Source organism: Dermacentor variabilis, chromosome 4 (genome assembly GCF_050947875.1).
Source record: "Dermacentor variabilis isolate Ectoservices chromosome 4, ASM5094787v1, whole genome shotgun sequence".
Lineage (NCBI taxonomy): Eukaryota > Metazoa > Arthropoda > Arachnida > Ixodida > Ixodidae > Dermacentor > Dermacentor variabilis.
Genome location: NC_134571.1, coordinates 18503416 through 18516384, shown reverse-complemented (window position 1 = coordinate 18516384; position 12969 = coordinate 18503416). Strand labels below are relative to the sequence as shown.

At 47.0% G+C, this 12969-nt stretch overlaps 2 protein-coding genes across 2 annotated transcripts in view; one reads left to right on the top strand and one right to left on the bottom strand.

The window, feature by feature from the left end:
- Positions 1–2473, top strand: part of LOC142577843 (beta-galactosidase-like) — a 59248-nt gene extending 56775 nt beyond the window's left edge. Inside the window, exon 13 of the mRNA XM_075687283.1 lies at positions 2258–2473. Within this exon, the coding sequence (XP_075543398.1) occupies positions 2258–2473 (216 nt within the window). The remainder of the gene's footprint in view (positions 1–2257) is intronic.
- An 812-nt stretch (positions 2474–3285) lies between these two features.
- The window catches only part of LOC142578732 (uncharacterized), a 68407-nt gene continuing 58723 nt past the window's right edge, over positions 3286–12969 (bottom strand). Inside the window, exons 8-11 of the mRNA XM_075688247.1 lie at positions 10379–10557; positions 7895–8073; positions 5113–5311; positions 3286–3926 (exon numbers count right to left, since the gene is read on the bottom strand). Of these exons, the coding sequence (XP_075544362.1) occupies positions 5305–5311; positions 7895–8073; positions 10379–10557 (365 nt within the window). The 3' untranslated portion in view covers positions 3286–3926; positions 5113–5304. The remainder of the gene's footprint in view (positions 3927–5112; positions 5312–7894; positions 8074–10378; positions 10558–12969) is intronic.

Below are 12969 nucleotides of genomic sequence, written 5' to 3'. Positions count from 1 at the left end.
TCTCTAAGTGCTACACAGTATGTTCCACGACTACACAAATGGCCCGTTAACTATAATATTTGATTTGTGCATTAGCATGTGTCTATAAAGTGGTAGAGGGCAGCGAGATGAAGAATGGAAGCAAAGTACTCTTGCAAGTAAAGATTTTGGTCTTTCGTTATTCACACGAAAGCCGGAGCAGTATACACTGGTAAATTGATCCGTGAGTTTATTTAATTTATTTATTTACATATACTGGAGCCCTAATTTAGGGCTTTATCAGGAGTGTGAAACGTTACACAACATCAGTAAAAAGACAACAAAGCAAATTGAATTGAACCAAATATCATCGAAAAGGAAACACATGCACAAAAAGCACAATAATACAGATCAAAAATTTACATGTTAGAAAGGTGATCGCCAGTGGCAAATAAAACTCGTTTAGTGGTAAGTAACGAATACTACCGGGAAGATAATTCCAAAGCTCTATCATGCGTGGAAGAAAACTATATGAATGTGTTGGTACGTGCAAAGAAAGGAAAGGTGTTATGTTCGAAGCGTGGTAACTATGGGGACAGCTTTCCTTTTTAAAGGCGATATACTTACAGTAATAAAGGCCAGAAGTGTACTTATTAATTGCATGTAAAAATTTCAGAGCTTCAATGTGATAACGCAAAAGCAATGGTTTCATGTTCAGTTATTGCAAAGCCTGTGCTTGTGAGAAGCTGCAGCTTTAGTTTTGGCAAATGAAACGAATGAATTTACTTTGAACGTTTTCGAGTGAGCTTATTTCACAGTATTTCTAGTGGTAGAAAACCATGGACGCATAATCTATAACGGAGTGAATTAGTGTTTTAAGCAAGGTGTCCCAGCTATCATCCACCAAGATTTTAAAATATGCAAATACCAGGTAGCAGGACAGAACCAAAGTAATGTTTGCCGTCGCTTGAAGATACTCAGATTATTTTTCGCGTTACACTTAATTACATAGCTATTCCTAATTAATTAATCGAATTCTCAGATATTATAATTAAATGAAAAGTGTCAGGAAGAAAATTATAAACCGACATGAAAAACTCCCGATACAGCTTTCTGCTGCTCCATACGTGCTACATAGAAGTATTTTTCCGAACGTGAAAGGAGCCCGCGAATACACGCAATATTGCCGCGCGACTGGCCGCTTTTTCGCTGCATTTGCGGGCTTCTTTCACACTCTGAAAAATACTTTTATGTAGCACGTAATGAGCAACAGAAAGCTGTATCGGGAGTTTTCACATTGCTCTACAATCCTTTCATTGACACTTTTCTTCTAGTTATAATGGTTGGGAAGTTGAGTAATTAAGAAGACTAATTATGTGATTTGGCGGAACGCAAAAAATAACCTGAGTATCTGCAAGTGATGGAAAAGAACATTAGCTTGGTTCTGTCCAGCTACGTTGCATTCGCATATTTTTAAATCTCGGTGGATGATAGTTGGGACACCCTTAAAGGGTGGCGCAAATAGCCAAGTTTTTTTAGTACTTTTCCGTTTACATATAGTCGATGTGGTTAGACCAAGAAAGATTTTCTGTTACGAACGCCTAAATATTTATATTCGGACGCTAGCGCCTTTCAAAGAATAAAAAAGAAGAGCTTCGTCGGTTCGTAAATGACGTCACAACTATTTTACTCCACTTGACGTTCATTTGCCATGTGCTGTGTTTTACACCAAGCACAAAAAGACACAAGAGATTGGACAAGACGGTAACGATCATTAGTGGAATTAATGGTTTCATGTACACAGTCACCTGCATAAAGCCCAATTTTAGTTGAAGGACTGCAAGTTAAGTGGTTTATATATTTATTAAAATAGTAAAGTTCGGATCCGTCACGTCCGGATCCCTGAGAAACGCCGGACGTGACGTCAACAGGGGACGATTCTAGTTAATTTAAGGAAACAAATTGTGAGCGACAATGAAGAAAACTCGCTATCCAGGAAGCAAGGCTGATGTTATCAAGTATGGCATTGAGTTTTACCAGTAGCTTAGAATGGAGTACAGAGTCAAAAGAAATTTAGATGGCTTGCTCACAGACGGTTCCTTTCTCGCGATTCAGAACCATATTCGTTTATTTCTACCTGGTTGCCTCGTCATTTTTTGCTGAAAAGGCGAATCGCCCCCGTAAGTTACTGTCAGAAATATCGGTGCTCTCTAAAAGCTAGCCGCTTTGAACTATTGCGTCTCTTCAAGGTCTGCGATCAGTGTCGTCCGTGTAATCCGGCTTCGTGCCCCTTTTGCAGGGCATTGCGTTTCTGAACGGCTTCAACCTGGGTCGCTACTGGCCGGCGAGGGGACCGCAGAAAACTCTGTACGTGCCACGCACGCTGTTCAGGAAGGAGAACCTGCTCGTGCTCATCGAGCTCGAAGGGGGCTTCCACCGCGGCGGCAAACCCCCCGTCGTCCAGTTCGTGGACAAGCCAGAGCTCCATGGCGCAGTCCACAAGATGGACGAATAAACGGGACGAAAATGTGACTTTCTGATACAGTAAAGAACCTATTTTACTACGGAAGTTTGTAACATGCACCAGTGTTTCTCAATATGTAGTTCGTGGGCTCTCATGGCTTCTTGGTCATTGCGAGAACCGAACGCAGCGTTTGCCAAGGGATACGATAAAACTACAGACAACCATTTTTCTGCTACGTTTCTTTGACTACGCGGCGTACGAACGACAAGCTCATTGAGCATCGTGCGCAGGCACATCTTTTTTTTTTTAAATTACACATCATCGCGTGCTAGGCATTCGCAGGGTCCAGTCATCTGGAAGGCTACTGTAAGCGATGCCAACCCACACTTTTATTTCACGGCACACGTGATGGAGCCAAGTCATCTTAGGGTGCACATTTTCATAGGTAACCGGCATTCCAGCACATGACTTCACAAGTTTTTACCGAACGTCGTCATACTCATTTCTAGAATAAGTGCGCGATCAACGCGTATTCTCAACCGACAACTTTTAGGGTTATCACTTCTATAATGTGCCTTGATTTGGATGCGGAATTGGATGCGAGGGGAAAATGGTACATGTCCCATAAACGCCGTTTTGAAATCGCGGAGTAATCGAATTGACAAGGATACCGTGGCTTTAGTGAGACGTCGCGCTGAAAATTGCGTTACGCAAGAGTGAAAGCATCCCGAAAGTGATTACTCGAGAGCATGAAATCCGGTTTCTACACTGAGGCATTTTCTTTTATTTTAAGGAATTTAGACTGAACACACATGCAGCTTAGTCAACGTTCCTTCAATATTTAACCCGATCATCGCTGAAAGCCTCGGCATTCGGGATTTCACATAAGAATGGGCACAAGAACAGATGACGAGTTTGGATCAAGCAGCATGGCTTGACTGACGCTTTTATTTAATGACAGGCTCGTCAGATGCCAGTGATGAAGACAATATCGTAATGACGCTCGTAATGACGAGCGTAGAAACATAGTTGAAATGTGTACGTAAATTTGAATGTCTGCGTACATGTACGTAAGAGGTGTTGAAGGGATGATGATGATGATGATGATGATGATGATGATGTCAGACGATAGCGTCAGAACTTAGGTGCGTGAATTGGGAGGATGATTTCCTTCTTTTGCACCACAGCTACATGATGCTGTAGTTTGGACACAAGCAGGTCATCTCTAAGCTTCGAGATGTTTCATTGTAATATAGGTATTCCCAGTTTACAGATTTTGTCAATATGTAGTTTATTGGTCGCAGATGTGATGCCTGTTGTCTGCTGCCATCATGCGTGTTCATGAACATGGTTGTGAACTTGGTGAAGCAATATTGTACAGAGCCCGTTGAATGGTTATCACGATGGCAGCACCTATTGTGCTGGTAGAGCAGCGGTGGCAATCGCAGCACATCCTCTGCCGCGACTTCTCTCGGTAACGGCGCAGGATGGAGTAGGCTGCAACCTGCACAGTGAGTTTGGACAAGAAACATTGATGCCACACCCACGTAGACACGCAAATTCTCAAACACTGCATCTTTCGTAGAGGTGTCGGGACTGCCAGGACACAGCATCGCGCTCCCGATTAACAGACCGGCAGCATGGGTCCCCAGATTAGTGAGTGACGTGTTTGCTATTTCGAAGCAAGCATGGCCAGCTGTTCAATAGGCCAGCGGCAGAAATCAACCTGGGGGAGAATGTTTGTGGACAGTGTCGCGAGCACGCATGCGTGGCTCGTGTGCCTCGCGGCGGGAGACAAGGTTGATCAGCGGACAGTTATCAGTATCGCGGACTGTGTAGACATAACATCGTTTGTTGTCAAGTTTTCATTCTGTGGTCAATCGAGGTAATAATGAAGAGCGACGCCCGCTCGTGCTGCTTTCTATTCCTGGCGAGCCAAGCTCGTGGAACCTGATGGAGCCAAGTCATCTTAGGGTGCACATTTCCAGAGGTAACCGGCACTCTTTACCCTAAAAAATTAAAATATATATATATATATATATATATATATATATATATATATATATATATATATATATATATATATATATATATATATATATATATGCTCTAAACGGGGTACAGATAAGGACTAACGTTATATCAGGCCGAAGTTTCCATCAATTGGAGTAAAACATACAGAATCCAACAACGCATGGCTGTGACGCACAGAATATCATGTAAACAGCATGTGTATGTAATATGGCGCCTGGCGCTGGGACTAAGTGTTATTGCGCCTACAAATTTTGATGACACCGGTGCTACTTTCAAACCTATACGAAATATAATTTAAAGGTTGGAGCAAGCATGGCTTTTGCATTTATTTACAGCAAAGAACGCTGCGTAACTATAAAAATGCGAAAATGTGCCCCTTAACATGAGTTACCGGATTTTAGCCTACATACCCGGATGAATGCACAAAACGAGCATTGCTTTGTAAGCGAGTGTACAAGACAACGCGCGACTCGCCAATTCAGTCGCGTGCCGAACTGCTACAGCTGTATCAGATATGAACACAGTAACCAAAGCAAGTAAAATGAACACTGTATAGTTCAAAAGGTCAAACTCGACGCGTATGATAGAGAGGGGGAGAAAAGCGCGAAGCATCATTCGAGCCAAACAGACATGTAATACTTTTCTCGATAACGTACTTTTCCTTGTGGAAGATGTTTTCAGGAAATTGCCGACCCAGCTACATAGCGCAGCGCTTGTTTTGTCCTTGATGTTAGCCATGATCATCAGGCTGTCCCGAGAGGGTTCTCCGCGGTCTTATCGAAATTTTCGTGGCTCCTCTTTGCGGCCTTCCTTTTCCACTCGGCACGACGGCAGAGAAACGCCCAGCGTTATGCCCTGGAAGAGATTGGACAAAGAAATGGATTATCGATCATTAAATTCCTAGCACAAGTGTCAAAATTCTGACAGCGCTACCTCTCGTAAATACTGCGCATGCTTTGAAGCATAATTACGAGTCATAATTTACGTGTTTCCAATATACAGCGGTCTATCGAAAGACCAAGAGTGTGGGTACATGCATAGTTGATAAATCGGACCATCAGAACAAAAGCGAAAGGTAACTAAGCAGCAGAACCTTCATTCAATATAGGCCTGTGAAAATCAGTGAAACATAAACAGTCGCTGGACGCGTGTCCAAGTGGGCGCCCCAGTAGGTGGGCCAGGGAGCGCGCACGTGCCCTTGGTTTAGGCTGCAATGAAAATGACGTCATGAATTGCCACTCTCTGCTAACTAGCGCAACTGCTCCTGCATGTTTCTTTCTCCTTCCATACGTTCAAGCACAGCCTTTGCCGAAACAACTGAAGCCACTGAGATTGCAAGTATTGCTCGGTCTATGGGTGCATCGCGCAGTTCTATTGAACGAAGAGCAAAGGTACGCCTCCCTCTCGAGAGCTTTTGGGCAATGCGGGTGCCTTCCATACAGACGCCCTGGCTGTCAGCTTCAACGCGCGCCCAGTGGCTTCAAAATTATCAAAAGGAGCTTTGACAACAGTTGCACTTTGTTGCAGCGTCCTATTCAGCATATGGCAACACCGACAATATTCCGTCAGAAATGAGAAACCACGTTACGCCTTTTCCTAAATATTTGCCAATGATTCGCGCTCTGGTCATCTGCCCAAGACTAGCCTATAGCGACTTTCAAGTCGCTATAGTCGTTCAAGTCGATATTGCGCCACCCCCTCTTCGCTCGTCTGTTACGCGACGTCAGGAAAACCGCTAAAGCTTCTCATCTGACAGGACGGGTGCATACTTGACTATGCACGATTAGACCGGACAAAAGAAACAATTATTTCTGGTTCTCATCCTTTTTCACCAACAGTCCTCCTCAATTGGTCAAAAGTTCTCGAGCTGCGCCGACTTCACCTGTCTGTCGCGCGACGTGATAAAACCGCGAAAACTCATCTTGTCATAGTGACGTCTACGCATTAAAGATGCATTAATATGCCGAACAAAAGTTTTTTTTTTTCAGAATAGCCGGATACTGGCCTGTTCCGAAATGAATAGAAGATGGTTATCCGCCGATCGCTCCGGCACCGGCTACTCGGATCCGTTTAAGCTGCATTTTTACCCTTCCGTTGCACGCCACCGCGATTTTCTACCAGACACCGAAAGCTAAGCAAGTTGAAGAGAGCCACGTGCTGGCACCGCCCTCCTCATCAGGTTATCTGCTTTCACTGTGCTAGCCCGACTCCACCGATACCGTCTTCACTTCTGCATGCTTATCGCCTATGATCAGCGAATTAGATAAGAAAACCCTTCAAAGTAAGGCCATGCTATTCGCTTCGAAAGAAAACAAAAGTGTCCTCCTATAAACGAGGAGACGTTTAATTGACTTGTTAAAACAACGCTGCGAGCCACTGCCCGATGCTTGTGTCGGTGGTTACGTAAGTTTGACGTCAAGAGATTGGAATAAAAAAAATATTGGAATAGTTTCACATCATAGGGCCCGGCCCCTCTTAAGGTTTGCCGCTCCCATTGTTGACGCCACCCCGCCGGCCACATTCTCGTGTATGTGTAGGTGATCTGGATAGACACTGGGAACAGTAGCCAGCGCCGTTTGAGGCCAAGATGGAGGACGTGGACCACCCCTCCCTCCCCCTTCTAATCCCCGCAAAAAAAAAAAAAAAATATGAGTACGCCTAAGCACGTCTTGGTAGTTGTGAGTTCGAAAGCATTAATGCCCAATCGAACACCCCTGAGCGGCCCTTCGAGCTATGACTGCCTCGCGGGAAAGCGAGCTCGTTGAGACGCTTGGTCAGCTTGGCGAGCTTTTAGTTGGCCTTTCTGAGGCGCAGTTAGAACCAACAACCTATCTAGGACGTGTTGGTTAGAACGCAGGCGAGAGCTTGCGCGGAGAAGGAACGCGCGGATAGCACAGTTTTCCGAGAGTGAGAGTGAAGTGGGCGTCGCGGCAATGCCCTCTTCCCTCACGCAACACCTGGCGCGCTATCGTTTCAGCAGGTGTTTCCTTTCGCCTGCTCTGCTCTGTCGCGGCGCGCTCGTGATGTGGTGTCACAGCCAACTGGAAATTAGGTGCCATTTTTCGCTTCTCCAGACGACAGACGCCGGCTTTTTAGCTCAATGGGACATTTGATGCTTTCGCATCAATAATTCTGTGGTTCCATCAGCTTCTATAAATCGAAGTTTAACTATATTATCGCCCACAATATGTTGCTTTGCACGCGAGCTTGCGGCCGCGCCATTGCAGCTGCCGCGGCCGCGCATCAAAGCAAATCTGCGCCGGTGCTGTGATGCCTGGGGGCGTCACTAAACCTGCGAAGCCACGGAAGCTGCAATGTTGCTCCGCGGAGCGCAGCCCCGAAGTCACACACCCCGCAATATCTTGTGGGCGATTCTACGTGGCTCGAGACTGGGCACCTAAGCATCGTGAAAGAGTATCCACGGCAACGACCACTCGCCTGTCACACACAGGGCCGTCCCTTTGGTAGCAGATTTCAAGGCTATCCCTGGCATCGAGCAAAGGCTGGCTATCGGGTACCGAACCGACGGGCAGCCGTACACCGTCGTGGTCTCGTAGTCCTGTGATGGCGCTCACTGCTTCGCGCTGGAGCTCCAGTTCGACGCTCAAGTCTTCCAGCTGCGTACAGTTTTGAGTCCCTGTAGAGCTCTAAAGCACTTGCCAATGCTACGAAATAGCGGCTTGTCGTTTTCATGTTAGTAACAAGGCATGGTTAAATAGCGCGAGAGGACATGCGCTGTAATCGTGCAGTACGCTGTAATAAAGCCAAAAATGTACAATGCTCATCTGTGTGCTCTGTGGCACTAAAATAACTCGCTATCCCTTACTGGATAAATTGCTTTGATATTCAACATATTTTCATTGTGCTCCCAAGACATGGTTACGAACCGTCCTATCAGATATTTCGTTGTCCTAGTTGCACGAAAGAGCAGACTGTGTGTACGTGATGCCTTCACTTTGAATAACAAAAACTCACAGTGTTCTTTTTTTTAGAAACGTGCGTAATTATGAGCGGTAAGTTTTATTTCCCCCAAAGCAAAAAGCATTGCTTAAGGGATCTAAGTGACAAGCCAGGACGCGTTTCTATATTCCATGATTTCAGCAAAATTCTTTGCTGCGGCGTAGAGTAGCGCCAGAGACTGTATGGCGCGCAATTATTGAACAAAGGCCTCAGTTACAGTTATACTGCTCCGAGCTCGTACTTATACTTTTCTTCTTTTTGGGGCCTCTTCAAGCCATTCATCAAAAGGGGTTTTCTTTTTCTGTTCTCTGGGTATCACACAATTATGTTGAATAACCTAAACTGAAATGAATTCAATTGAATTCCATGCACAACATATTGCTCCTTTGCTGTAAGTGAAGCTCGCGGCGACAAATCGTACCTGCGCAGTGATCCCCAGTGATAAGTATCAAACCCCAATACATGCAAGTTAGTTTCACATGGGAAGTGTCTTTTCAGTCAATGAAAAAAGAAATCTGTATACAAAAGCCACCCAAAGGAACGTTGTATCTTCTGAAACTGGAGTAGCACGACGACGAAGATGATGACTGTACAATGACGAAGGCACGACGGCGAAGGCACCACTGTAAGTAGAGTGCAAACGAAAGAACGAAAGCAGCAGGACAGCTCGCACTTCTCTGGACTCGGAGGGTTGATTTTTAAGCGCAAATAATTGCTTTCTTTTTTGTGCGTGTGCGTGCGTCTTCCTCCCACAAGGCAGCATGATGATACCTGCAACAGACGCATAAATAAAGTTGGCGGAACTCTTGCAACTACAGTGCTGTAAAGCAGCAGGTGCAGGCTGGCCAAGACTGAGAATCGCAATGGCCTAAAAAGCACGATAAGAATCCATTTCCACTTTTAGGCAGCAACGGCCCCGGTATCTGTTCACCGTCAATGCGCGACGGCTTAGGTGAGCTGCTTTACACAGACTAAGTGATGGCTTTCGCCAAAATTTGGCAGTTCTGGCACACTTACACTAAAAAAAAATATGTTCCTGACGATAAGGCAATTTGTTGATTGATGTGAAGCGGCAGGCGAAAAAAAAAAAAAAGAAATCACCGACGATTACAATACTCCCTAATGCGAAATTTCTGCGCAGCTCTATACTTGTTTTCATTTCGCGATATATTGGCTGGCGCGGACAGTGTCTCGTGCGGCACGATGCAAACGGAGTGAAATGTGGTGCGACTGCCTCGCTAATCGGGAGGTCGCGAGAAACCAGCGCGTGGGTGACGCTTGGGCGCGATTCACAGCAGCCGCCGCCGCAGACAGACCTCCCAGAGGACGCGCACTACTATGGCTTCATCTCGTAGCCATCGTCGCCGCAGCGCGTGTCTTGCGTGGTACTGCTCTTTCCTTTTCACCATTTCGCTATACCCTCCTCCGCCGCTTTCCATCTCATGCTTCCGCTGCACCCTTCTTCTCCGCTTTCCTCCTCGCGCTCCCTTCACTCTCACCGCTTTTTTTATCCTCCGCTACGATCCTCGTTCGCTTTCATATTTCGTTGTGTTCGTTCGATCGGTTAGCAGGGGATAACGCCGACGCCGACGCTCGCCGCAAAAATGGTCGCGCGCTTTAAAGCCAGCACAGCAACAACGGTCTCAGCATAAACAGCTCGCGCCCCATGCCGATCTGACAGCACTCAGTGCTGTTTGCTTCTCTTCTTCACTGCACTAAACTGAAATGTGACATTGGACAGAGAGAAGGAGAGGAACGGAGGAAGAAAAGCAAAAGGTGGGAACGTTAACAAAAAGGAGTATTCGGTTTGTCACTTTGCACATAGTCAAGGGGAAAGATGGACAAAAGATTAGTAGATATGAGCACAACAGCACATACCATATGTGGGAAAAGAGAAATGAAATGACCACGTCGATGTGTTGTGCGATATGAAACGCTAACGTTTCTTTAAATTTAACTCACCCCTTCGCAACTTGGAGGAGGCACTACGCTTTGTTCGATGTAGGGCACTAGGGACGTCTCTTCCGTGAAAAGTTGCCGGCCTGTGGACAACTGTTCGGCGTCACGTCCTCTGGCAAGGGGAGACTCGAGGGCTAGGACGTTTAATCTCCCGTTGCGAGTTACTTCGTCAGCGTCCCTGCCTAAAAAAACAAAGCAGAATATAACAGCTAAATGAACAGGCCCTGCGTGATCAATGGCGCAGTCATACATGGCTAACGGTAGCGCGGGAAGCATTGACAACTGACTAATGTTTGCAATTGGCTACTGTTGCCGGTTATCAGTAGCGACCAAACGCGGAAAGTACTGCAGTGAATAGTAAACTGGGCAAGTTGGTACTGATTCGTGTTTGAAGGGCAGTGCGTAAGCCTATATTGAACGCAGAACAACGCAGTAGTCAGCATGACACGAGCGTATGCCGGGTGTCCCAGTTAACTTGGACCAATATTTTTAAAAAGCGTAAGAGTTGTAGAGAAATCGTACCGACTGCATAGTAGCCGTAGTCGTGTGCACCTACAGCCAGTACTTTTTCATCACGACGTACTATTAAATTAATTGCTTTTCATTAGTAACTTTTTAAGTATTGCTTGAATCGCAAACATATCAATTACAAGGTTGTAAATCACCTCAAATAACCTCCGAATCAAGCATTTGTCTCGTGCTCAGCCTTGCCTCACTGGTTTTTCCGAGAGAAAACAAAAGCGCGCGAAACATCCAAAATACCAAATAGATACGCGCTCGCGAGCCGCTAGAGAAGCGCTCCTAAGCGAATACCCAAGGATACATGTCTTTAATAGTGACGGCAGCTCGATACAGAGCTTCACGCTATGTGACGGTCGCGGTATCGTGAGAACACGCCGCTGACGCATTGATAAGCATATAGGGGATCCGTAGGGGGGGGGGGGGGAGATTTCAAAGCCGGGAAACCGTGACGGCGCAATTGGGACTATAATTTTGCGCACTCATTTTGTTCTGTAGATAGGCGCGCCCGGAACTTGTGTTCCTTTCTCTCCCTTTAGCAACAGAAACAAACCTCGCGCAGGCTATGTCTATCTAATGCATTTTGGCAGATCTGTACGGCCAGCATATGCTGTTGTCGATTACGTAAATCATTTTTGCTTGTCGTGTCAGTGCTGTTGTACTCGCACCACTGGCGCGAGTTGTTGGGAACTCGGCGCTGACGCCCGTTGTTGCACCTGGGTCGCAAGCCCCAAGGGTAGCGTTGGCCTGGCGGCCTGGGGTACAACTGGAAGCATCCGAAGGTCCCGGCAAAGCATGAGTCGACTGGTAACAACAAAACAACTTGTTTATTCTAACATCGCAAAGAGTTGGCGGTCAGGTTGACCGAAGTAGAGAGACGGGAGTGCACTTTACTCAACAGAAGAAATCGGAGCCCTCCTTTGGCGTCCGGGGGCAGCTGCTTTTATACTCTCGCAGTTGAGGGCAAGAAGGAACCCCTCTATAGATGAGCACGTGACTGTGCCGCTCGGGCACAATGGGATAAGGTGACGCATACTGTCGTGTCGCCGCCGGTCGGGCACAATGGGGAGGAGAAGGTGGCTCACACTGTCGTGTCGCCGCCGGTCGGGCACAATGGGGAGGAGAAGGTGGCTCACACTGTCGTGTCGCCGCCGGTCGGGCACAATGGGGAGGAGAAGGTGGCTCACACTGTCGTGTCGGCGCCTGTCAGACCCCCTCGCTTCACAGTTGTTGGGAGCTCCTCTCCCCGGCTGCCGCGCTTCGACAAGCGTGGGCACCAATATGCACATACACTCACACACGCACATGAAGACACGTGGCATCGGAACATGCCTGGACGCGCTTGGCGGGGAGGCGTAGCGGCGACGCCGAACGGGCCAAAATGTCTGCCGCTTTGTTGCAGCCGCGCCGGCTAAACCGCGCGTCGTAGGCGAAACGTAACAGACCGCCCCGCCGGGGGAAGGAGATCCCGATGGACAGGGGACTGCATCCGCTGTCCGGAGGGATGTCGCTCGATGATGCTCATAACCGAAGTCGGGCGTCCCTCGACGTTTCTTGAGCGCAGCGCACAGAGAAGGCCTCGTTCTCTCGTTCAGGTTCGCACAGGACACTGCAAAGTGACTTCGGGAGAGTTCACATTTTTGTTCTCGTTCCCGGCAAGCTTTAGAACTACGCTGAAACTCAACCGCTCAGTCAGCAAGCACGGCACAACCCTCACTAAGCCCTGCCAGGCTCTTTCCCCTTCTATACCACTGCCTAGTTCCTTACAGTAGTCTAGCAGCACCTAGAAAGCGTCCACAAATTGGAAAATTGCACTAGAAAGCATGTCATCACTTTGAAACACTAAACAAAAGCAATATGTTAAAAATCCTGCCTCAGGAAGAAAAACATCAGTAACAAACAATTTTGAGGCTGATTCCTACGTTAGGGGCTTCGACTTAAGCCATCGGCGTTACCGTTGAGACTCCCCTTTTTGTAACGCACCTCAAAGGAATATTGTTGCAAAGCGAGGCTCCAGCGCAGGAGGCGGCCATTTTTGGGAGAGATGGTCTGCAGCCATTGGAGAGGGCAGTGAT